General features: G+C 35.3%; 1 protein-coding gene across 5 annotated transcripts in view; it reads left to right on the top strand.

Moving 5' to 3' along the window:
- Positions 1–24305, top strand: part of RYR3 (ryanodine receptor 3) — a 220382-nt gene that overhangs the window by 115781 nt on the left and 80296 nt on the right. For all 5 annotated transcript variants that reach the window (XM_054069060.1, XM_054069058.1, XM_054069057.1 and 2 more), the window contains exons 39-46: positions 7251–7524; positions 9193–9307; positions 13669–13801; positions 14799–14902; positions 17219–17354; positions 19748–19928; positions 20366–20474; positions 21636–21756. In XM_054069060.1, coding sequence (XP_053925035.1) covers positions 7251–7524; positions 9193–9307; positions 13669–13801; positions 14799–14902; positions 17219–17354; positions 19748–19928; positions 20366–20474; positions 21636–21756 — 1173 coding nt within the window. The remainder of the gene's footprint in view (positions 1–7250; positions 7525–9192; positions 9308–13668; positions 13802–14798; positions 14903–17218; positions 17355–19747; positions 19929–20365; positions 20475–21635; positions 21757–24305) is intronic.

The following is a 24305-nucleotide window of genomic DNA, read 5'->3' as shown; positions in this document are numbered from 1 at the left end:
AGGATGTCATCTATAGTAATATGTCACTTCTTTCTAACACTTGAAGAATATTATTTAGTTCATTAACCAACTTAAGAAATAATGCATGTGCATTAAGTAATTGATAACTGCCTGCAGTCATTTTAGCAATGGAAAGTTGAAAATAGGCTATTTGCCTGTATTACTGGTGTCTCGAAGATACACAGCTTTTAATTAAAAGAAGCACTGAATAAAAGATGTTGCGGATTAATTCCTGTAATGTTTGTTACAGAGGTTAGTTCAACCTCTTTACTACCCAAAAGCAAAGCAGAGCTTTTTAAGTGGGAGACAGGAAAGTCCTATATCCTGAAGTTATCTCAAGTGCTGTCTGCTCCAGCTGAGCAGCAACCATTCGTTATTATCTCATCTCTGCAAGATTTCATGTTGCATTTTGAAGATATATTGTTCTGTTGTCTTCACTTCCCCTAATAAATTATTTATTGTAGCTGGTTCTGTTACTGGCAGGGAAGGACTAGCAGCAAAACAGTGTTCATCCTACTGCTACTTTGTCTACACTGTTCTACTCCTACCTCGTGCTGGCGTACCTCTACACACAAACACATATACATGCACAGAAACATCCCGAAGCACTTGAAATCACAGACTTGTTATTCTGAGCAGTATTCCTGTCCATGCACATTCTCATACCCTGTTCCCTAGGGCTGGAGGAGTGTTCATGGTCTAAATAGGAGAGACGGGTTCTGTGCTTTCAAGACCTGCACGGGCATTTCGTTGAGTCTCTTCGAGCAACTTACCTGTCTTTCAGTTCCGTATATTACCTTCAGTGAGGCTGATGTGTAGTACAGAAATTTTGTCTTTGCTGTTGTATGTTTATGAGTTTTCAATCCTTAGAAATTACTATGGGTGGTGGGGAATAAATAAGGCAAAAAGCCAGATTCCTTTCGTTCTTCCTTTAGAATATAATTTTTTGCTGAGGTTTCTCATTGCCTTTGTGAATTAAGATTGGGTTTTGCCAGCTCTGAGTTTCTACACCACCATCCAAATATCGTGTGCTGAGTTGTGCGAGTGACTTGAAGTTGGTTGTCCAACCAAGAATGGTAGTAAATCTTCCTTTTCTATTTCCAATTTTCTCAATTTACCAATAGAGTCCTGTACAGAAATGGAACAGTTAATTTCAGACTTAATAATTTAATCAAGAGTTGTGTTAAATTAAACAGCAAACTATTCTATAACTGTCAATGTCAGTTGATCAGTAATTTAGAATTTATTGAAGTAAAATTGCCCTTGAAATTTTTACTGTTAACTCTTAACTGTCAATGAATTAGCAAAGTAATTAAAATATTCAATATATTCAATATATATATTCTATATATTCAATATATATATTCAATATATATGTTATAATTGAATTAATCAATGACTTAATCAGACTTGAAAATAACAAGATTCACTCCTATTTACTACACAGTATGATAAGTATATGCAAGCACAGAGAGATAGAGATACGTTTATGTAGAAAGATATATCAATATTTAAGCGTAAGAGCATGAGAGAAAAGAGAGGTGACAGAAAGAGTGTGAGAGAAAGACTAGTCTGAAAATTCACCACCACTACAATAACTAAGGACGCCTCTTCTACAGTAAAGCACTATAGAGGGTTTATCCTGCCCTAAAAGCATGTTTTGGTCTGTTAGACTTGATAATATATTGTAAATACAATAAATCTTATAATAATGTCATATGTTACATGAAAAACGGTTTTATTCTCCAGTGACTCATCTGTTAGCATCTGCTTTCTCTTTCATGGTAGTAGGAACTACGCAGTATCTGGGAAGTATCATTTCTTATTCAGGTTTCAGGCAGATACTGTTGTCATGAATCAGGAAGCATTGATTCCTAAAGCCTCAGGGTACATGATATTTGATTCCTGGAACAGGGCAGTTTTCGTATTTCATATACTGGAGCTTTGGGTTGCAAGAAATGCAGGTGATTCTGCAGCAGCTGTTTTTCTAGAAATTTCAGGTAATCCTTTCTGGCTTGGGTTTTTTTGGAGATTGCTTGCAGCTTCCATTACAGGTTAATCCAGTGGCCTGCCCTTCATCTTCTTCACCAAGCTGAAGTCTTGTGAGTGGTAAAAGGCATATCAGCCTTTACACACAAGAAATGGCAAAAAAAAATCTTATTTAAGATAGTGAATGATGTATCTGCTCTTTAGTTTTTTCTGCAGTTAGAAATGAAAGATCAATGATCTTGTGTGTACACTTTGGGAATAGAAAGCTATGACTCTCAGGCTCACTTAACTATGGCTCTTTGAGTGCCTCTAACTTAGGCAGAGTATCTGCTATTATCATGCAATTCTTTCATGTAGGACTATATATTCTTTAAGTATTCACTTTTTTACTGGTCCTAGAACAGAAATCAGGAAATAGAATTTACTGACTTGAACAAATGCCCTAATTCAATTCTCCCATTAAAACAATGAACTATGGATATTTTCAAAGTTACATTAGTGTATATATATGAGAATGTGTGAAAAGACTATGTCTCTGTTGAATAATATCCACTGCATGTTCAAGAAAAAATAGAGATGCAATTGTAGCATTAAGCTAAAACCACAGAACGTTAACTTATTTGTTCTTTCTTACAGTAGGCTTCCCAGTGGCTGTTAACTCCATTTTTTTTTTTGTAGCTTGTTTTTCAGATTTTGATTACAGAACATGTGGTTGCAGTACAGTAGCTTTGTGATTTTTTTTATCAGTCAAAAAGAATATCAGAATATTGCTGACTATTACTGGGATCGTGTGGAGTCATCACATTTGATTGTTTCTCATTTATTCTCATCTTTTGGCTGAATTGCAAGGGGATCTTTTTCCCTGAAATGCAACAAATACATCAGCTTCTCCATTTCAGTACAGGGCAAGAGAGGGCAGAAAGGATTAGAAGGAAGAAAACAACATATCGCTCTTACAGTATATCTGGTTAGAAAAAAAGACTCTAAGCAGACTCTACTAAACATAAACCAAGATGCACAGAAGGCATTTGAGCAGGCTAGAAAGAACTGTATCCTTATTTCCTGAGGTTTTTAGTTCTAATGCATCTTAAATTATTATTAAAGAACTGTCACATTTTGCACGTGTTTCTGGCTTTAGTCTTCGCAGGCTTTCAGCTAGAAATCCGGAGAATATGCAGCTGTGCTTAGATGTGGAAAGTATATGTAAGTGTCTGGGAGCAGCAACCTAAGAAGTCTCTAGTTTTTGGCAGTAGAAACTGGACAGCAAAATTCTGTATCTTTAAGAAGATAAGAAATTAATCCTGGGAATGAAATTTATGCACTCAGAGCTAGCAGCACTAAGCAGACTCTACCCTTTTGGAATAACATGATGGGTAAGACAGGCTGTAATAAATCAGACCCATCCAACACAATACCTTGTTTCAAACAGTGACCACAAATGGTTATCTAGGGACAAACAAAAATAAAACAATTGGACATAATATTTACAACTTTAATGCTGCCCCAGACTCCAGTTATCTTTAGCTCAGGAGGTTTCCTAAATCTAAACATGTTTATCATGTTATATCCCTACTGGATCTTCCTGACAAATACTTCAATATTTTCCACTTGAACACATGCGACCTTTTAGGATCTACCACAGTTTTGGCAGAGAGTTTTGGGGTTCTGTCACCCATTATGTGAAGAAACACCTTTCTTTTGGGTGTTGGGCTTCTTTTGATGGCTTCTCCCTGTTTTGGACAAAAATGTGTGAACTGTGGATTAATATAATGGCATAATGTACTCTGCTTTAACCATTCCTTTCTTAATAAATCCTGGCTTCTTATTTGAATTTTTTAACTGCCAGTGAATTTGAGTTGATGCTAGTAATTGAGCTGATATATTTTATAAGTTGTTCAGGGACTTTCCTTTTTAGAGATATTGACAAATGATCTAGACAGTGTCCAGGGCTATAGGTGGACTTGCTTGAGCATGGGGATTGGACCAGATGATGTCCAAATGTTGCTTCCAACCTCAATTATTCTGTGGTTCTGTGATTTTCATGGATCTATCTGCCAGATCATATCTCTGTTAACATTTCATTGTTTTATTTATAAATGAGGACTATACTTTCCTGACTCATTTTATTTACAGTAACGTTATTTAATGTTAATTTCATCATCATTTCATTGCCCAGTATTGTCCCTTTATGTTCTGCACTTTTTTCCGTTTCAGTTTTTTGTTATCTTTCATAATTTTGTATCCTGAGGCTTCTTGCGTCTGCTTGCCCCCTTGTCAGGTCTTTTAGGGAAAGGAGGTGCTTAACATCACAGGACATAGCACGGATATATGCAGAACTTCACTGCTGTTTCTCCCTCTTTGTGACCACTACCATTTAGTTCTACCCTCAGTTTCCTATCTTTTGATCAAAATTTCACGCATGCAAGGACATGGCTAATTGATTTCTCCAAGGCTGTTTCCCATACTGCTTAAAAGCAATTACATATAGCAATGTGGTACTTTAAAGCTCATAGAATTAAAAAATCAAAAACCTTCAAAGGAACTAAAATCTAAGAAACAGCAGCACTTATCAGGGAGAAACAATTTCAAAATTCCAGAGAGAAGCTCTAAAAATCAAAGAACCATTTTGTCATGCTTGCACACGGGAACATCTGTGTAGACAATTTGATATCAGGGAAACAATTTCTTTTTCATTTGCTCATTTCATGAGAGTGTATTTCTTGTGGAATATTATGTTTGTACTAAAAATTGTAAAAACTTTCATTATTTTTATAAATATCTGACAGTTAAATCAAGTGTATAAAATCGCCCTTATAATTGAGTCAATGTGAATAACATTTTCATTGCTGAAGTGGAAAATATCTGTTGGGACTGTGTTATACAGTATTTTCCCTCATTAAACAAAAAAATAAATAAAAAATATAACAATATCTTGATAGCAATATTGCTTTCTAGCCATCAAAAATTAGATATTTCTGGTAGTACTAAGGAAATGAGGAACTAGATTTGTAAAACAAAAAGACAAAAATTGTGCGTATTCTGTCCTTTACCTGTGTGAACAGGGCCATCACCTGAGCTTCCAAAGACCTGACATAATTTCACAGGAAGAAACCTTAGCTCTCTGTGAGTTTAGCACTTCAGGTTGCTTCTCATCCAGTGTTTATTCCTCCCCACCCTGCTCCATTAGAGAGCCAGAGTAAGTAATTACATTCTTTAGTAAGGTCATTGACTTTCTGACAGAACTCTATTACGGTTATGTAACCAGAAATCTATCACATTCAGTGAGTTGGAAATTTATAGGAAATTATTAGGTATACTAGGACAGAGTAAGAATCAAAGACGAGGAGATTGTCTTATTGCACTGAAAGAATAAATTCTTTTGATTGAAAAATGTTATACAGTGTTTCGGAACAAAGCTTGTTTAATGTTTTTATTCATAACATGGCCCCAAGAATAGGACTGTCTTGATGAAATACAGAATCTGTCCCCACAGGAAAAAGAAGCCTGTTTTAATACTCAAAATGCCAGCAAACAAACTCTCAAAGACTCATTTTGGAGTTTTAGAAAGCAAACATCCCTTATTACAGTGCTGGATGCATGGAGGAATGATTCCATCGATCAAGCATAACAAGAAAAGAGCTGGTTACAGAATATATTTCCAACCTACGTGCATATGTATAAATTTTCCCAGAAATCTTATGCATATTCTATTACTTTCCAGAACTAATTTTGATGTTATGAACTTCACAGCAGCCACATCTCTGCTAACTGGCGCCAGTTCTCTGTCTCACCTTGCGTTTTTAGACAGAGAAGGACTGCAAACAGAGGTTATTAAAAAGGAGGACACATCTGTTCAGTATGCATCATACTTAACACAAGACGTTATTATTTCTCAAAAGAACAGTGCCTGGAAAACAGTTTTTTAAAAAACATGCTATAAAAACCCACTCTACCAGAGGTACATTCTGTCTAACTTTCAAAAAAATACTGTTACTTAAATGAAACTTAAGTGAAGTTAGAAAACCCGTTCTATAGAGAACTAATTCTGCTTTAGCTTAAATCAGAATATTCCACTTTTTGCAGTAGTAACTACTTCTTGTATCAGTTAATTGAATAAAATCTGAGAATTAATGAGTTTTCTCTAAATATGTCATTAAGTAAACTATAAGGCAGACGAGTTAGCTAGTGAAAGGATAGTGTAGACACAAATAAATTGATATACACTAGGTATAAACGTATTTTGATGGAAATCAGGAGGCAGAAGTTCTTACCATTGGAAGAAATTTATGTAACTCAAGAGGTAACTTTGCTGGAAATTGAACATGCAATGCATACAACAGAACTGTTTCAGGCAATATGGATTGCTAACTTTGAACAATACAATTTTTTTAGAAAGTTCATTTCAAGCTGACAGTGACTTTCCCCAAACAAATGGGAAATAAAGATTAAATTCTCCTAGTCTGCTTCTGTTTGCCTCATCATAAAATTCTGAGATGTTTCCAGGTAGATTATCTTTCTGAAGACAATGTAGATCCTGTTTTGAAGAACTAAATAGCTAAATATTCATCAACTGAATGAGCCACAAAAGCTGCTCAATCCACACTGACTAGGCCCTGAATTGGATATGTGATTTTAAAAGGTGATTATCTTCATCCATCCTCCTGGCAGTTTTGTAAGTTTAGGATGTATTTGATTGGCAAGCTGAGCTCACATTCACAAGTATTTCTGCTGTAATTTATCTCAAACTCTTCAGCAGATAAACTGTTGATTGAAAAACTTATGACCAATTTCTGTATTCCAAACCTAGGCTGATGATCATCAAAAAATATATTTCTTTGGCATGATAAAAGTAGATTTCTGTCATTCCTAAAGAAAAGGTGTTTGTGCTGCACTTTTAATGCTAGTTTATAACTCTTGATATAGAAATGAAAGATCAAATAACGTTTAAATATAGCATTTAACTTACAAGGATGATGCTTAGAATCATGATCAACTAAGAATTTTTCATTGCCTACAGTGCTGCTATTGACTTGAACGCTAAGTAGATGTTTCTTAGTTTCCAACTCTCAAGAGCATCACACTTGAAAGATCTAAAGATTATTTTTCCAGTTGAAAAATCTTGTTGTCTGCTTCTTCTCTCTTGCCCTTTTACAACTGGTTTGTTATCTGCTGTTATCTAATATTTTACTATAATGCATGTTTTTGATGTTTTTTCTGTTGTTGTAATAGCCAGTAACATTTTATGTATTTTATTTTTTTAGCTACGCTGAAAGAACTTATATCCCAGACTATGGTGCGCTGGTCGCAGGAAGATGAGATCCAAGATCCAGAATTAGTTCGGATTATGTACACCCTCCTTCGTAGGCAATATGACAGTATTGGCGAGCTACTGCAAGCTCTGAGGAAAGCATACACTATTAGTGCTACCTCTGTGAAGGATACCATTAATCTGCTTGCGGCACTGGGCCAGATTCGCTCACTTCTCAGTGTCAGGATGGGAAAAGAGGAGGAATTGCTAATGATTAATGGATTAGGGTATGGTGTTAACATAATATTATTTTTAAGTTTGTGTAAAGTTTTTTGTTATATTTGAAAATCCTATCATTTTAGGTCCTAGATGAAAACGATTGCTGTACTAAATTGCAGATATGTACCAGGAATTTTCATTTTTATAGGTGTTTCCAAGATGACTCAAATTAATCTCTCTATTAGTTCTTCATCTTTCCCAGACTTAAAGCTCACGTTATATTTCATGCATGTGTGAATAAACTGGCTGATGTCTTCTTAGTTGAAAAGTTTGTGCAAGCAGTTAGGTGGAACCAACAAAGTTTTGTTGTGATACGAAATGTTTCAAATCAGTTAGTATTTATGTCATCATCAGTTGCAACCTAAAGTATTTGAACATGGGATATTGCTTATTTTATCCTTTATAGCATCAGAATTACAACAAATTGCCTATATGTAATGCCTGGCAATGTGAAAATATTTTTCCCATATCTTTGCTAGGAAATGACCTCTGTTAAGTAGTGGTATTACGGTGCATACCTGCATGTCTGTTACTCGTCTTATATGAGCAATTGCTGGACTAGACCATTTAATGTTGTAGGTAAAAAGTAAATTAAGGAAAATCACTTCAATTAAAATGGTGTATTTTAAAGAGAGAAAATTATATTTGTCTTTCATCAAGACCATTGAAAATTTTCTCTCCTTTACAACGGTCACAAGGAACTTCTGCTATTCTTAATACTTCACGGTTTTTGCGAAAATTGCAAAGACTAAGCTCTTCACTTGAATTTAGCAAGTCATGGTAACAACTCATTAATTAGTATGTGACAATTTTACCTTATTTGACCCTCATGCTGAGTTTGTGAATTTGCTGAGAATTCTAGGAGAGATAAAGGATAATTTTTGTCTAAACTCAGCATGTGTAGCCCCCTTCCCAGAAGTGCTATATTGAGTTATCGTCCATTCCCAGTTTTCTGTATTTCCTTAAGCAAGTATGGTGTCTGTTATTTGCCATTTGTTTTTAACAGGTTGAACTAAAATGTTTGAAATCCTTGGATTCCCTATAAATTGTGTTCTGAATTATGAAATCAATATGGTGAATTCTAGAACATATTGAGAGGATGGTGGTCAGAGCTAATATGTTGACATATTCCTGTTAAAGGAGACTGTATGCCATTTCACATATTCTGACAGATGGTCCTAATTTTGTAAATATTGATGAAACGCATCTCACAGATAAGCTTGAATATTAAGTCTATTCATTGTCTTCTTTTTTGTGAACTAAGAAAACTAATTAAGAGGTGTTACTGCAGTGGTAAAATTAGATTTAGTTTTCTGGATCATCATTCTCTATTTAAAACATAACAGAATATATTCTTTTCCACTTAGATCATCACAGAATATATTTTTTCTTTAAACAGAACAGATGGCAAGAGCAATTTAAAGATGAAGAAATGCCATTTTGAATGAATTTAAAAGTTTAGATTCTTATATAGAATTCATGAAAATTACAGGAATGACAGCATATTGAAATGTGAAACATTTAGCTATCAGGTGGTTTTGTGTTATGCTGAAATCTAAGAATATAAAATGATGCTACTACAGCGAATGCATATCTGAAATCTCAGATAATGCGTAACTGATTTAAACTAAAAAGGTGTTTCTTAAAAACTTTTTTTGCCTCTTGTTCCTTTTTAGGGCTATAATGAACAACAAAGTGTTTTATCAGCATCCTAACTTAATGAGAGTTTTGGGTATGCATGAGACTGTTATGGATGTCATGGTGAATGTACTTGGCGGAGATAAATCTCAGGTAATTTCACAATAATTATATATATATATATATAGTGTATTATATATATATATTGTGTATTTTGCACTTGGAACATGTCCAAAAGTATACTGGGATGTTTATGAAGAAGGTTGTGAAGCAAAATAATCTCCCTTAAGTAAGATAGATTTTTGCCTGTCCATATTGAAATATTGATTAATGTTTAAAATAAAACAATTTTTACAGGACTAGGGGGAGAGGTCCTTTCCGTGACTTGATTTTTAAAGAGTGAGTGAGAGGTTATAGGTTATATTTGTCTTTTAAAACATTTTGTTCTTACTTTAAGTAAAATGTATACATTGGCTGCCTGTACAGGAGATGTAGCTTTGCTAGGAAAATATACCTCTTCATCTTAGATAAATTGTTATTAGCAATAAATTATAATAAGAGACTAACACAAACTTGATTTTAAATGCTTGAATTGAAATACCTCAATTGAACAATCATTTTCTTGCAGTGCTGTATTTTCCCATTTCTTAGCATTATGCTTGAATATATGTGTGTTAATTTAAAGGCAGAGTGGCATAGATTTTTGAGAAGCCTAACTGGACATTTAGGCTACTAAAGAAAGTCAGATGTGAAGTGGGCTTATCTTCTTTCTTCTCTTTGCTTATGCCTGGGTTTTTTACCCTATTGCCTCCCTCCCAAAAAGCGAGGTCTCTGCTGATCCCATTACTGCTTATCTTGTCTTCTTTTGCCTGATTGCGCATTTTTATTACATATTTGCAAAGATTTTCAGCCTGTTTTACTACCTCATGCTTATCTTGCCTCTGTCTGGCAACTTTTCACTACTTGAATGCCTTCTCTGTGCAGCTACATCCCTCTTTAGTGGCCTGTTTGGTCACATAGCTCATATACTCTGTAAAATATTTATACAATGTGTCTGGCTATACGATCACAGTGGTAAGAAGTATTCACATACTAGTTTTAGTTATTCTGGTTTAACATGCTCAAATTTGAGTTCAAGGCAAGCTACAATTAATTATAAGATGATTAATACTTTCCTAATTTATAGGTGTCACAACCCTCTGTTTTTACTGTACCATGTATGTATAGTCAAAGGCGACATAAAAAAAAACCGAAAAAACAACCCTACTGAGCCTTCTATTAAAAATGCTTTTATAGAAAATCTGAGAAACATAGATCTACAGAAATACCATGGCAGCCTTCAAAGGGGGTGCAGACCTAGAAAATTACTTGGTAACCTGGTATTGCAGCATTTGATGTGTCTGGCCACCCAAAGTGCGCTATTTTATGTCTTTGTCTTTACAAAATGCATGGGGAGACTTAGGTACCTCAGAAGCAACCTAAAACCTCACCTACTTATCTGGAACTGGCATAGGAGTAGAAATCTTATAGAGAAGTATGGACAAGAAGCAGCATGTGTTTGGAATTCAGTCTATTCCAGATTCTGGTGCCTCACTTCTCCTGAAGTGTGGAAACTTCCAGACACTCATGATTCAAACTCTATGATTTTCTTATAGTCATGGGGCTACAGCCATGCTATGAAATAACACAGCAAGGCTGATTAACACAGAGTTTTGCTCACATTAGCAAAGATTTTAGATATTACAGTGGGGAAATTTCACAGAAGAAACCATTGGGCAGCGGACTATCCAAGCAGAGAATTGTTGCTTCTGAATTTAAGGCCTGAAGTTTCCTTCATGGGGACTGCGACCTTGCAGGGAGAGAAAGTATTGCCTTTAAAATGATTGTCATCTGCCATCTGTTGGTCTTCTGACTGAATGTTTAGCATAATCTGGCAAAGAAGTCTCACTTGAAAGGTTGTTGACCCTAGGTAAAACCACCAGGCTGCAATCTGGAAAAGCAAAATATATTTGTGCCCACTGCAGATCTTTAACTATGCAAGATAAGGTATTCTTCTGAATAAAAAGGAGTAGGTTCAGAAACAGTCAGAATGCCTTGGGCAGCTATGGTTGTATATACTCATTTGAGATTCTTTGTTGGTTTGTCCAGTGAGCCGCTTATGCACAATTCAAGTATAGTAGTGACCTCAGGCACTAGAACACTGGGTTTCCTGCTTTCAAGCAAAGTTCCTCATGGCTAGATCGTTAGTACGCTCCCTGTTTTCTCTTTCCAGCTTCATTGATGTTTCTTTTTGTTCAGTGTTATGGCTTCGAGAGATGGGAATGAGCAGCCATGCGACGTAGTCTCCAGGTTAGGAACCAGGCATTTTCCTAGGTTGTGGCAGCAGATGATTTAAACTAGTCCTCCAGCTTCCTGGGTTAAGTGACTTTATCATGAGACTGTATTAAGACAAGTAGTGAAATTTTCTCTGAAGGAACAGTGAGAAGGTAAAAACTTGTCAGTTCAAACTGAACAAAATTTATGCTAGGCTTCTTTTCATCTCTACTATTAATAGATAAGTAAGAAACAGATGTGAGGAGACCTGTGGAATATGGTGTGGCTGAAGGTATCTCAGTATCTTAGAAGTATTTTGCTAGTACTAGCTAACAAAACCTTGGAAAGGTATTTCATTGGTAAAATGTATATCCCAGAAAATTATTGGGCACTCTTTCAGCATTTCCATCGTATCTAGGTTTTAGTGTACATCTTAATGCCTACAGTAGTTATTTAGAAGACTGTCTTTATCGGTCACGATTTTGGAATCTCAATGTCATGTTGCTTTCTGGTGTTGTTTGTTCATTAATTTTCAGAGAATCCTGAGCAACACTTTTTTTTTGTTGTAAAAATTCAATGTTTTACTTCAAAATTGTTTCTTGCTGACTGAAAGTTTTAGAGTTCCATATTTGTATGTATTCTATTCATACACATTCCTGTCTATGACAAATTTCTAAAATGACAGTTTTTAACATTACTGTTGTTACTGTAACTTTTTAAACAAAGTTATGTCACATATTCTATTAAAAATCTCTGTAAATGTGGGAACTGGAAGCTTTGTTGAATTTTTTTCATGCATGAATGAACATTTTTCGTTCATTTTCATCTACCCTGCAATTAAGAACAGAAATAATATATAACGCTTCATAATAACTCTTTCATGATTGAAGTTGGTAAATGAACTACATATATTAGCAAAAAACCTCTGCTGAATAAAACTACAGTTAATCAACTCTCTGAAAGTTAGGAAGTACACCTGATATCTTGAAAAGATAATACATAATGTATAGCTTTTAATTATGTAATCACTTTTTTTTCAAGATTGTTGTCTCATTAAATGAAAAGGTTGTACTTCACAGAATGAATTAGAGTTGTGTTTTAAGGAAGGCAACATTTATTAGGCTATCTTATAATAAATTATAAGCAATATTATTTATAGCTGAAAAGTATGAAGTGAAGGAGGCAGGATGACGTGGAAAGAAAGAAAGAAAATCCCATGATATTATGATTAAAATGCTTGATTGTGTGTTATAGAATATATATAATACAGAGAATATTTTCCTGCTTGTGCTTACAAGATATTAGACAGATTACTTTAAAAAAGAATTCTTCTTGATGGTTTTGAACTTCCTCATTAATTTTGTGAGTGTTCTTGGGACATATATCTGCAACTGAACTTGACACTTTAAAATGATACTTGATAGTGGTAAATTTAATAAACCAGACAGAAATCCTTTAAACAAGTATCAAAACTCTTTCCCATGATTCTTGCTCTTGTTCTCTCAGTTCTTTTCAGTGAAATGTGAAAATAGCATAACTTGTTCATCTCCGAACGTGTTATGACTAATTGCAACTTGTGAAACATTTTCTCATGAATGCTACAGATAACATTATTTTCAGATGAGAAATCCTTGCACATAATGTACAGCAAGTAAAGTGGATTTTGCTTGGGTTTGGTTTTAAAAGCATTGGCTAGTTAATGCAATTTCATTTTTGTTTCATATTGTCAGGCCTATGCATTGAACAACACACGAGTCTTCTAAAAATATTTTATATGAAGACTGTATATTCTTCTCGTAATATGGGAGGATAAACAAAGCTTCTTGACTATTCTTTATTCTGCTGTGACCTAATATTTGGATTGAGCTTGTAATCATAATGCCATGAAGACAGGGTTTTTTTAGAACTGCATTTGCTAGTCTGCAAATCGCTTCGATGAGAATTTCCACCTTTCCATTTTCTCCATTTGTATTTCCCTCATATTCCTCTGCAAAATGATTTTAAACATTTTAAATGGTATGCCTAATGAATAAAAACGTTAAAAGGAAATTGTGGGTCCTTTCTTAAGTTAGAAGCAAAGCATCTGTCAGCTGCTTAGCACCTTGGTAACTTAGCTATACTTTCCTTGTTAGGAGTGCAGGAAGAATCGGAACAGATTGGTAATTAACACATTTCACTACCTTATCAATTTTCTTCTTCAGCACATCACTTTTCCTAAGATGGTGGCAAGCTGTTGTCGATTCCTGTGCTACTTCTGCAGAATTAGTCGTCAAAACCAAAAGGCCATGTTTGAGCATCTTAGTTACTTACTGGAAAACAGCAGCGTTGGACTGGGTATGTCATGGAGCTGCAACAGCTAAAAGCAAGGAACTTTCATATCACAACACTAATATCTAATTTGCATAGAAAGGTGAAGCATGTGATGAAGCCTTTCTGAAGTTTAAACCACTTTATGGTTTGACTTGTATCTCATTTTTTTCTTCTCTTTTCCTTTCATCCTTGCATTTCTGTGAATAGTAATAGAAACAGAATAGTCTGTGTTTGTAAATACTTTGAAAAACTTAGTATTAAATCCATACAGTTTGAAATTTTGTCAACTCAAAATAGTTGTGATTGGAAATCTGAGATTAAATTAACCCTTTGTGGTGCTTGCCTGTTTCATCTGGCCTCATTTCCCTTCTGTCTAAAGTTCAGGCCACTGCTGTGAATTTCATATTTTTCCTTTGGAATACTGATTCGTATGGGTTTTTTTAATGTGCGTGCAATAGATTTTGTAACACAAAGGAAATTGTTTTGGCTAGATAGATGGCTATATTAATAAAGTAAAGCAAGGCAAGACAGCATGTGATTTCACAGTGCTTTAGCTGTTCATGGTGTTTGTGCCTGCATTTTCTCATAGAAAATGAGATAAGACTGAAAGAAAGAAAACAGGTAACGCTGGTGTTTGAAAGTGTCTCTTTTAGCTGAATATAGGTATATTTTAAAACCTTGAATTGATAGGGCTGTGCAGAATTACATGGTTAACATGTTGCTCTGCTAAAGAAGGAGTATAATATTCCTCTGATTTGCTATGTTATTAATACTGACTTCTTCATCTGCATTTAAAACCAGTGTGGTTGAGTATGTTTATGGATATGGATGTCAAATTATAAAAAAATTTCCCCATTTATTTTAATGTTATTTAAAACAGGTAACTGCGCTCTTGATTGAAGTATAGCCATACAACCAACTATTAACCTTTCTATGTTCTAGAGTCCAGTGTGATTTCTGCCCTCTGCTGTCTAACGGTGATTACTGCAAACAGAATTTAATTACTAACTTTCTTCTGCAGCATTTCCTTCAATGAGAGGTTCAACACCACTAGATGTTGCAGCGGCCTCTGTGATGGACAACAATGAGCTTGCACTAGCACTGGAAGAGCCAGATCTTGATAAGGTAAGTGATTGCTCTGACCTATTTATCTATTAAATAGTGTATTTGTGCTGGAAGGGAAACGGGCAAGTTTGATCATAGTGATTTCTTATATGATCACCTCAGAAATAGGTGCTCTAAGTAAGTGCTGTCTCAAGGTAAGAGTCATTGAGCAATATCGTCCCTGATTTTGTTTTACACTTAGTAGGTATCACAGAAAAAGAGGGGGCTTTTCTACCTTCTGCATCCTTTCTCTATGGTTATCCGGTAGAAATGATGACAAGAAAAAAAAGACACGAAACAGGAGAAAGGCATATCAAGAAACATTGTTTGGGGAGGAGCAAACCTGAGAATTAAAAGGAGAATGAGAAGAAAAGAAGCAGGTCTTTTGGCTTAAATACATCAGTAATTGTTAGAGGTGGAACTAAGAGCCAAGGGAATGGAAAGTCAGGTATTTGAAGGGAAGCTGCAAGAGCAATTTAAGAGTAGTTGCAGGAGGAGGCTGAATCTAGGACTCGGGTCATTGACAATGGTTAGGAGTAAAGGGAAATGTGAGGAGAAGCAGGATAAACTAGAAATAGTGAGTGAAAGTGTACAAAAAATGGCATGAAAGTTCTTTGTGTATCCAGGAAGGAAAACAGATTCAGAAATGGAAAACAAGAGCACAGGCAGAAGAGGAGGAAAGCAGGAAAAGGCAGTAATATGTGCTAGCACAACGTCGGGGAACAGAAAAGAAAATGTGGGGTTTAATGTAAATGGAGGAGAACAGTCAAGTAACCAAATGATAGACTAGCACAAGGAAAGCCTCTGTGTAGTATGCGAGAATTCTGTGATGAGAGTAGAACCAATTGTTAAGACTGTCTGACCAGCATATCTGTGGGAGAGGAAATGCTGGGAAATGGAAATAAATAGATGTAGGGTGGGAATAGCTAGAAGAAGACAGAGACAAGAATATGAATGGGAAAGGTGTAAGAAGGGACTAGAATATACTGATTAGATAAAGGTAGCATTGAGAACACTTATCAGTTTTGTATCACCTGCAAAATAGTTGATAATGCACTCTGTCCCATCATTAATAAAGATATTAAACCATATTGGCCCAAGTATTGACTCTTGGGATACACCACTAGTGACTGTAACACCACCAGTGACTATCTCACATTTTCATGGTAAAACAAATACTGTATAACTGTCAGTTCCATGAATGTGGTATAGGTAACCTACTCTCAGAATGACACAGTGTTTCTTTGTGACTAAAGTTTGTACCATAAAATCTATGTTCAAAGCAAATGAATTACATATAGACAACAACTTTTGAACTTCTGCCATTGCAAATTTGAGCTCTTTTTACTGCAAATGTTTGACAGTTTAGAAGATCAGCGGATTGCACAAGAAAAATATCCCATGGCCTGATGACACACTGTAGTAAACAGAATAGATTAAAATTGCAGGGTTTGGTGGTAACATTACAGAATCTGAAAAGCGATGGAGAAGAGATTTATTCTGCCAGTTCTCTCACATTCTACATGAGCTGCATCTGTGGAGTCTAGCAAGTGTGTATTCCTTCATTTCTTCTGAATGGATACTATTGAGTCTTGTTAGGAATTGCATACTTTTTCCATTGAATGCATGAGTAACTTCCTTGCTGCAAAATGTAGTAAGCATATTTTTCACATCAGCCCATTTTTCATCTGTTGCAGCCTGTTTCTGCTGTTTCAGAAATTCAGGTTACTGTAATGAATAATATTTGATATAATTTCTCACACCTCTTACTTAAAGATATTGCTTTTTATTAGAAAAGCTCTGTTATGAATTGATATATTACCTAAATTTTAATCTTATTTGTTTTGAATTCTTAAAACTGTCCACTGATATTTATCAGTCTTCTGAAAAATGTAATGCTTTGTATATCTATTAAAATTGCAATTGTAGTAAATAAATTTTTGAAGAAACACTTATTTTGCTGTTGTAGCAAATTAGCCATACATGGTTATTGATGTGATTTCTAAAGTTGTTAAGCAGTACTTTAAATGTTGCTTATGTGCTGTAAAAAAAGAACTGAATTCCACAATATTTTATTCTATTCTTCACATTCCATTTTTTTTTCATGTTGGTGTGTTATTCTGTCATCCTATAATTAGGTAACTTCAGAAATAAAGAGTACTTGACTACTTTTATTATTATCAAAACCAAGAGCTAGAATCTATGCAATCTGATGCAACTATGAGCTATGTTCGTAGTTTCTTAAGTGAAACACCTAATATGGAAAAAAATGGCTATGTTCATTTTGTTTCATGCTTATTATTTCTGAACACATGAATAAATTCTTCTGTATTGTAGGTTGTTACCTACCTGGCGGGTTGTGGCCTGCAGAGTTGTCCAGTATTGCTGGCTAAAGGATATCCAGACATTGGGTGGAATCCAATAGAGGGTGAACGTTACCTGTCATTTTTAAGATTTGTGGTTTTTGTTAACAGTAAGTACGAGTTCTTGGCATGCAAATTCTGTCAAAAAGTTTTCTTACAATTTTTTTCTGCTAACAGATGAAGAGAGATTAATGCATACTGTTCTATTACAAATACAGGATTGTTGTATGCGGCTTATTGTAATTTTTTTAATCCTCATAGTTGCATTTTTTCCTGACATTTTTTGCAACTTGAATAATTTAACAGAATAACCTGTTAGGTTAGCAAATAGTTCTAGGAATTCTTCCAGTGAGTGAACTGCAGTATTTACATATACCGCATATGCTGGTTATAAACATAACCAGTAAGCACTGATTTTAGATCTTTCTTGGCCACCGTACTACTGGGAGATTTAGTAATTAAGCCATTTTGCATTACAAAAAGCACATTTCCAATAGGTCATGTGTTTAGATAGTTCTGAGGGATTAGTGTTTGTAAAGCACCTTAACAGTGTACCTTAAAGTTGATGTTTTAAAGAAAGAAAAAATATTCTCTTTGATAACTGTTTTATATTTACTTCTGTGGGCAGTTTCCTTTTGAAATTTATGAAAAAAGTACACTCAAATAGAATTTAGATTAGAAATTAGATAAGAACTAATTGCATCTTACAATTCTATTTGTATTTGATGTTTGATTCTACAATATTGACTCAAACAGACCCTTACAATATTTAAGGGGGGAGTTCATTTTCCTCCAGAAAAGATACATGAAACATGCAAGTATTCTGGAGAATCTGGTAACTGTAGCTGAATGCTGCACGTGTTTTGATGATCGATTGTATATCTATAGAGAGGTATGTAGTGAGTTTCTTTTGAGATTAGGTTTTATTTAATTAACTATTTTAAAAGCTTTCACTTAAAAGGTTATAACCAAATGAAACTAAAAGCCTTGAATTTAAGATTTAAAATCCTGATTGTTCTTTGCATTATGAAAATTAGTGGAAGGAAGGAAGGAAGGAAGGAAGGAAGGAAGGAAGGAAGGAAGGCAGGCAGAAAGAAACAGAATCTGTGCAAAGTCAGTAGTTACGGTGTAGAATCGTAAAATCATTTAGGTAATAAAGACCCTTAAAATCATTGGGTCAAACATAAACCTAGCACTGCCAAGTTCACCACTAAACCGTGTCCCTAAGCACCACATCTATGGGTCTTTTAAATACCTCCAGGAATGATGACTCCACCACTTCCCTGAGCAGCCTTTTCTAGTGCTTGACCACTCTTTCAGTGAAGAAATTTTTCCTAATATCCTGTCTAAACCTCCCTTGGTGCAATTTGAGGCTGTTTCTTTTATCTTATGTTCTATATCAAGATCATAGTGGCATTTTAAGTGGAGAAAAGTACTGGTGTGACTGATGTGTTTAAAGTCTTCAGCTGCTCTTTCTACAGCCAGTCAGTCCCAGTTATCTCACCTACCACTGCCTTCTGTTGATTCTGACTTTGTGGTAGCACCACTGCTGCTCTCAGATAAACTACAGTTTCTAATACTACTTTTTGGTGGCTGCTAAAGGTGCAACATTCAGGTTAAAATAAACTTGCTACTTATGTTTCTGTACTGGTTTAGTGTTGTATCTTGAATGTAAAATATAGTTAGTGATGATCCAAGCTACTGATAACACAAGTTCAGTGACTGTGAACTGTTTTGTTTCCTGTAATTTGTTTTCTTCCTAAATGTCCCATTAATTTTGTTTCTTCCTACAGATTGTCAGTTTTATAAGGCAGTCACTGTGAATTTCTAAACAGTTGCATTTAGCCATAAACTGAGCTTCTGACCCAATTATTACTCCTATCATGCCTCCACATACCACTGACTGCGGTCCAAAGTAGTTAGCTATGTACAAAATAGTCCACTTACATAAAGATTCCTTTTCCTAATGACTTCTATTCAGCAAGCGTCTAGATCACAACCTACTCCAATAGGTCATATGTTTACATAGTTCTGAGGAGTCAGTGTTTGTAAAGCAATTTAACTGCATATCTTAAAGCTGGTGTTTTGAAAAAATAAAAAAAATCTTATTCTTTGATAACTTCTTATACTTGTTTCTGTGGGCAGTTTCTTTTGGAAATTTTTGAAGCAAATATGTTAAAATAAAATTTAGATTATCTGAATTCTATGAAACAAAAAGCATACAGATTTTTTTCAGAAAACTTATATGTTAACCTTCTAAAGGGAGCTTTTCTAGATTGAATGTGGTAAAACTTTCGCAAGGCAAGTCTACACTGTCACTTTTAAACCTCAGTATATTTTTGATAAAGCACACCCAATGCTGCCAAGTTGATACATTTTTGTTTTCAAAAGTAAGGATGAGGACGTGTTTTATATTTTCTAAAACTTAAGGGAAAATGCAGTTCTCTTTTGACCTAAGGATACTTTTCAGGAGAAAGAATGTATATTGCTTTTTGATCCTCAGGTGAAAGTGTCGAGGAAAATGCAAGTGTTGTTGTCAAGCTTCTTATTCGAAGGCCGGAGTGCTTTGGACCAGACCTTAGGGGAGAAGGAGGAAATGGTTTGCTGGCAGCTATGCAGGAAGCTATCAGAATCTCAGAGAATCCTGCTCGTGACCTTCCATCCCAGGCATATAAAAGAGAAAGGTAAGTAAATGTGAATGCTTGTTTGGCAAATGATGATTTAGTAGCTGGTTTAATCATGCTTGCAATATGTGAATAATAGGTCTTGTTGTGTAAGGTGTTGTACAAACAGAGCATTAGAGATTTGCACCCGCAAGCAGTTGTCGTATGGAATTCATAAAGTATGAGATACATAAAAGTAGATCAAGAGTTACAGAGGAGAAGAAGCCTCAAGGACGAAGCAAAAGAGAAGGCTGTTGTGAAATGAAGGTAGAAGGCAGATGTGAAGTCAGTTATTACTGTTCAATCACATGCTTACAGTAGGGATAGAACCCCTGTAATCCAGATCTGGGGGAAATTTGTATATCAGATTGATAGTCTCTGGATCATGGATCTAGCTTCAGAGAGGAGCTATAAACTTATATTAGCAAAGCTGTTCACTGGTATTGTTTACATTTTAGTGATGATGAGGAAGAGGAGGAAGAGGAGATTGTGCATATGGGCAATGCAATCATGTCATTTTACTCAGCTCTCATAGATTTACTTGGACGCTGTGCACCAGAAATGCATGTAAGTTCATTTTGTCACTTGCTCAAAAAAGGTAGGAGGTTTGTAAACAGAACTGTACATGTCTAAGTAAATTGTTCTCTATTCAAAGGTTTCCTCCCTTTAGAAGGTAGACTTTATCGCATTCCTTGCTGTATGTAGGCAGAAATGTTCCCTGCAAGATGTTTATAGTCACGGGTTTTGATTCTTTATATTTTTTTTTTTATCTAAAATTTTGAGAATTTTTATATGATTATGGAATCAAAACAAAGATGAACTGTTAGTGTAACTAGTTGCTAACAAACTACCTATGAAATTTCTGAAACTGACCCTTTACTGTTCTCTAGAAAGTGCTAAAAATAATTTTCTCAAGAATGTGATACAGAGCAGCTTTTGTACACACTGATGAAATATGGTGTCTACACCATATGTATATGTGGCAAAATACGTAAAATAACTGGTTTGACTGAAATGCCTGTAAATGCCACATGCAACGCTTGGGTTAGTTAAACTGAATTTTGCTTGCTGGTATTCAAAATCTTTAGTAGCATAAATCTGGTTGAAAGTGCAAAATGTGTCTCAGTACAATAAGAAGCAAAAAGCTTGGCTTGTATCTCCCCTACTTACTCTAACAAAGTTATTAACTTGTTAGCTGTAAAGCTATATGTAGCTGTCTGTTGCCAGAAATAGTAGTTTTAAGAAAATTACTGGAAGAGATTTTCAAAGACACATGTCATGAATACCAAATTTCTGATAGAAGTTAAAAGGAATCAGTCACTTCATTATTGTTAATGCCTTTTGTAACTTCTACTGCATCTCTTCATAGTAATAGAGGCAAGCTCAAAACCTGACAGTATAGATTCTGTAAGTAACATGAATTCTTTCAGGAATTTGCAGTTTGATTAGTTTTTCTGATTGTTTTAGAGACCTTATCTGGGCAATGGTGTGGGTGTTATTGGGGATTTCGATTAGTGTGAAATTATTGATGCTGTATCAAAATTAGGACAGTTTCAAAAGTAGCATCAGCTCAAAACTGGCAGCTACATAAGAGTTCTGGGAAAAATTGAATTTATGTGCATTTTTTTTCCAGTGTCTGAAAATTTATATTTATATCAGTAGTTCGAGGAACTTTTTCTTATGTCCCTGAGTGCTAAATTTCTTAATTTATAAACTTTTTTCTAACAGCTTATTCAAAGTGGAAAAGGGGAAGCTATTCGAATCAGGTCAATCCTTCGATCTCTAGTGCCAACTGAAGATTTGGTTGGGATTATAAGTATACCACTAAAGCTGTCAACAGTTAACAAAGGTAACTTTGATACTTTTATTATTTTATGGCACATAAGCCTTCAGATGTAAATTAGAGCATTTTTATTGGAGTTAAGTAGGAGCAGAGAACTGTTCGTCAGCTTTTGATTAAATGTGTCAATTAGAACTGCTCCAGTTGAACTGATACTTACTCCTGTGAAGCAGAGAATGTAAGAACAAAAGAATACTGAATCACACTAATACTGTCTCTTTAGGTAGAATGTGTAAGCTTGGACTCTGTCCGTTTGTACTTCGATATCATTCAGTCATTAATACTGTTTTCTGAATGTGGTGGCCAAAAATGTATTTAATCACTTTGGAATAATATCTGTGCCTAGAAACTCTTTGGGCACTAAGTTCCAGAACGTCACTATTTGCTACATAAAAAAGCATTTTAAACACTTGTCCTTCTTTAAACTTATACTCTACTGATTTTAATTAACACCCTTGAATTGTAGTATTTTGGGGTTTGATGTATAGCAGTTCTTCATTCACCTTGTCAGCTACATTAATAATTTTCTAAGTTTCAGTTACATCCTTTCTCAGTCCTCATTTTGCCAAACTGAGGAGTCTCAGTTTTTCTTAGTCTCTCATCATAAAATAACATCTTAGTTGTCCTTCTGAGTACCTTCACTATCTTTATCCTGCAGTCCTGAGATATGGAAAGCAGCTGTGGGATGGACACAAGATGTGAGCAGGTTGTACTGATAATGTGAACACACAATAACTTGGTTTATGTATTCATTTTCTCTCTTATATGGCTGCAAAATGACACCCTCTCTCATATCCTGAATATCCCTTTCTGATGGTGCCCAGTGCCTTGTCAACTTATTTAGTCACTGTTACACATTGAGCTGATGGTTTCACAGAACTTAAGTGATGGCCTCATGATCTCTTCGTAGTGTCTGTTCCAAGCTCAGCATTATGTAGACATACCTTATTTTCCTGCATATGCATTAGGTTAGACTTGTCTGTGGTGAAGTGCAGCTGTCTCTACTTTGCCCACTCAATTTTGTTAGTGATATAACTATACTGAATAACTTAGTGTTGTGTACAGACTTTTAGGCTGCTATGTTTACTTCCTTGTCCACATCGATGATGACTCACTATAGAGTCCTCTTTGTCCTTGCTTGATTAAAATGTTACACATGCACACTGCATTTTAATTGCCTTTCCTGTATCTTGGAGTTGTGCTCTTTATTACTTCACTGGAGTTTTCATAGGAAGTGAAACCAGTCATACTTGCTTTAGGATTGTCCCAATATGAGGAAGGTGCTCCTCCACACTTTTTGTATTTTCCCCAAATTCTAGGTATAATGTTCCAATTTGACCTCTAATGTTCAATACAATAAGCCTGATTTCCTTTTTATTAAGTTGCAGGCTATATCTGTATTTGTTCATGTTGTCCCAAAAGAATTCCTCCTTTTCTAATCACCCTAACTAAATCCGTATTCTCTGCACCACTGTCTCAAAAATTCCTTGAGACCTTTAAGATCTCTGGCTGCCTTACACAAGGTCCTTTCACAGAAGAAAGACAAGTTATCATGGAATCCTCTTGCACATCATGAAGCCATCCAGCTTAGTGCCTAACACAGCAGTTTCCCACTTCCACTGCCTGCTTCTCCATATCCTTGGAGACACTGTCTACCAAAGGCGAATTGTATGTGTAATGGTACATACTGACATAAGGGGAGTGACTCATCTCTTAAGAAATTACATCCTTCTTTCCCAGGTAGATTACACTCCTTCCTCAAGAATTATGTCCTCCTCGGTACTTTAAGGACTGCCACTGTGGGGCTGAGGCTCTGCTGCTGTATTGTTTTAGGACCTATCTGTTTCTCTTACTACTCTCATTCATTCATTCTCACCTTTGAGACTACTCTCTGAAGATCCAAGCATTGAGTACTGTGTGTACACACAGAAAACCTCAACGCAGAGCATGGCATGGATCTGCATCAAACTGCATAGTTCCCAGTCTGTACCCGGATCCCTACCTGTCATTGAGGTTGAAATTGAGGTTTTTTGTCAGTGGAACTAACAGCCTTCTTGATGCTACTAAGGGAAGTCAGTGAAGACTTGATTTTTCACCCTCTTCACCCTGGCACTCAAAAAAATTTCAAAATCGGAGTTCAAAGGTGTATTAATGATAATGTTCTTGCTTGTTATGCAACTCTCCATTCTTTCCTAGAAGTGGTCAATGTGGTTATCCCGGATGGATTTATTTAAAAAAAGAAACGACTTCCAAGATAACCATACAACAGAAAATTTTCTGCAAAGCATAAACTCAGCAGAGGATGATTTTTATGGCATATAATCTGCATGTTTCTAGTCAATTTCTTCATGTTCTATGCGCTATAAAATATCAGTCTGTCACTTTCTTGTAGGGGCAAAGTAACTTCCTCCCACCTCTGTTGTCCTTTCACGAGAATCGTGTATTCCCATTACAATCAGAGATGGTTTATCTGATATGCAGCTGTGTTCCATGCTATTGTTATTTCTAATCTAGTTTACATGAGACAAAGGTCAAAATTCTTAACTTCTTTGACTTCA

The sequence above is a fragment of the Cuculus canorus genome, chromosome 5 (assembly GCF_017976375.1).
Source record: "Cuculus canorus isolate bCucCan1 chromosome 5, bCucCan1.pri, whole genome shotgun sequence".
Lineage (NCBI taxonomy): Eukaryota > Metazoa > Chordata > Aves > Cuculiformes > Cuculidae > Cuculus > Cuculus canorus.
The sequence above is the reverse complement of the archived record's forward strand: the minus strand, read 5'-3'. Positions and strand labels throughout refer to the sequence as shown.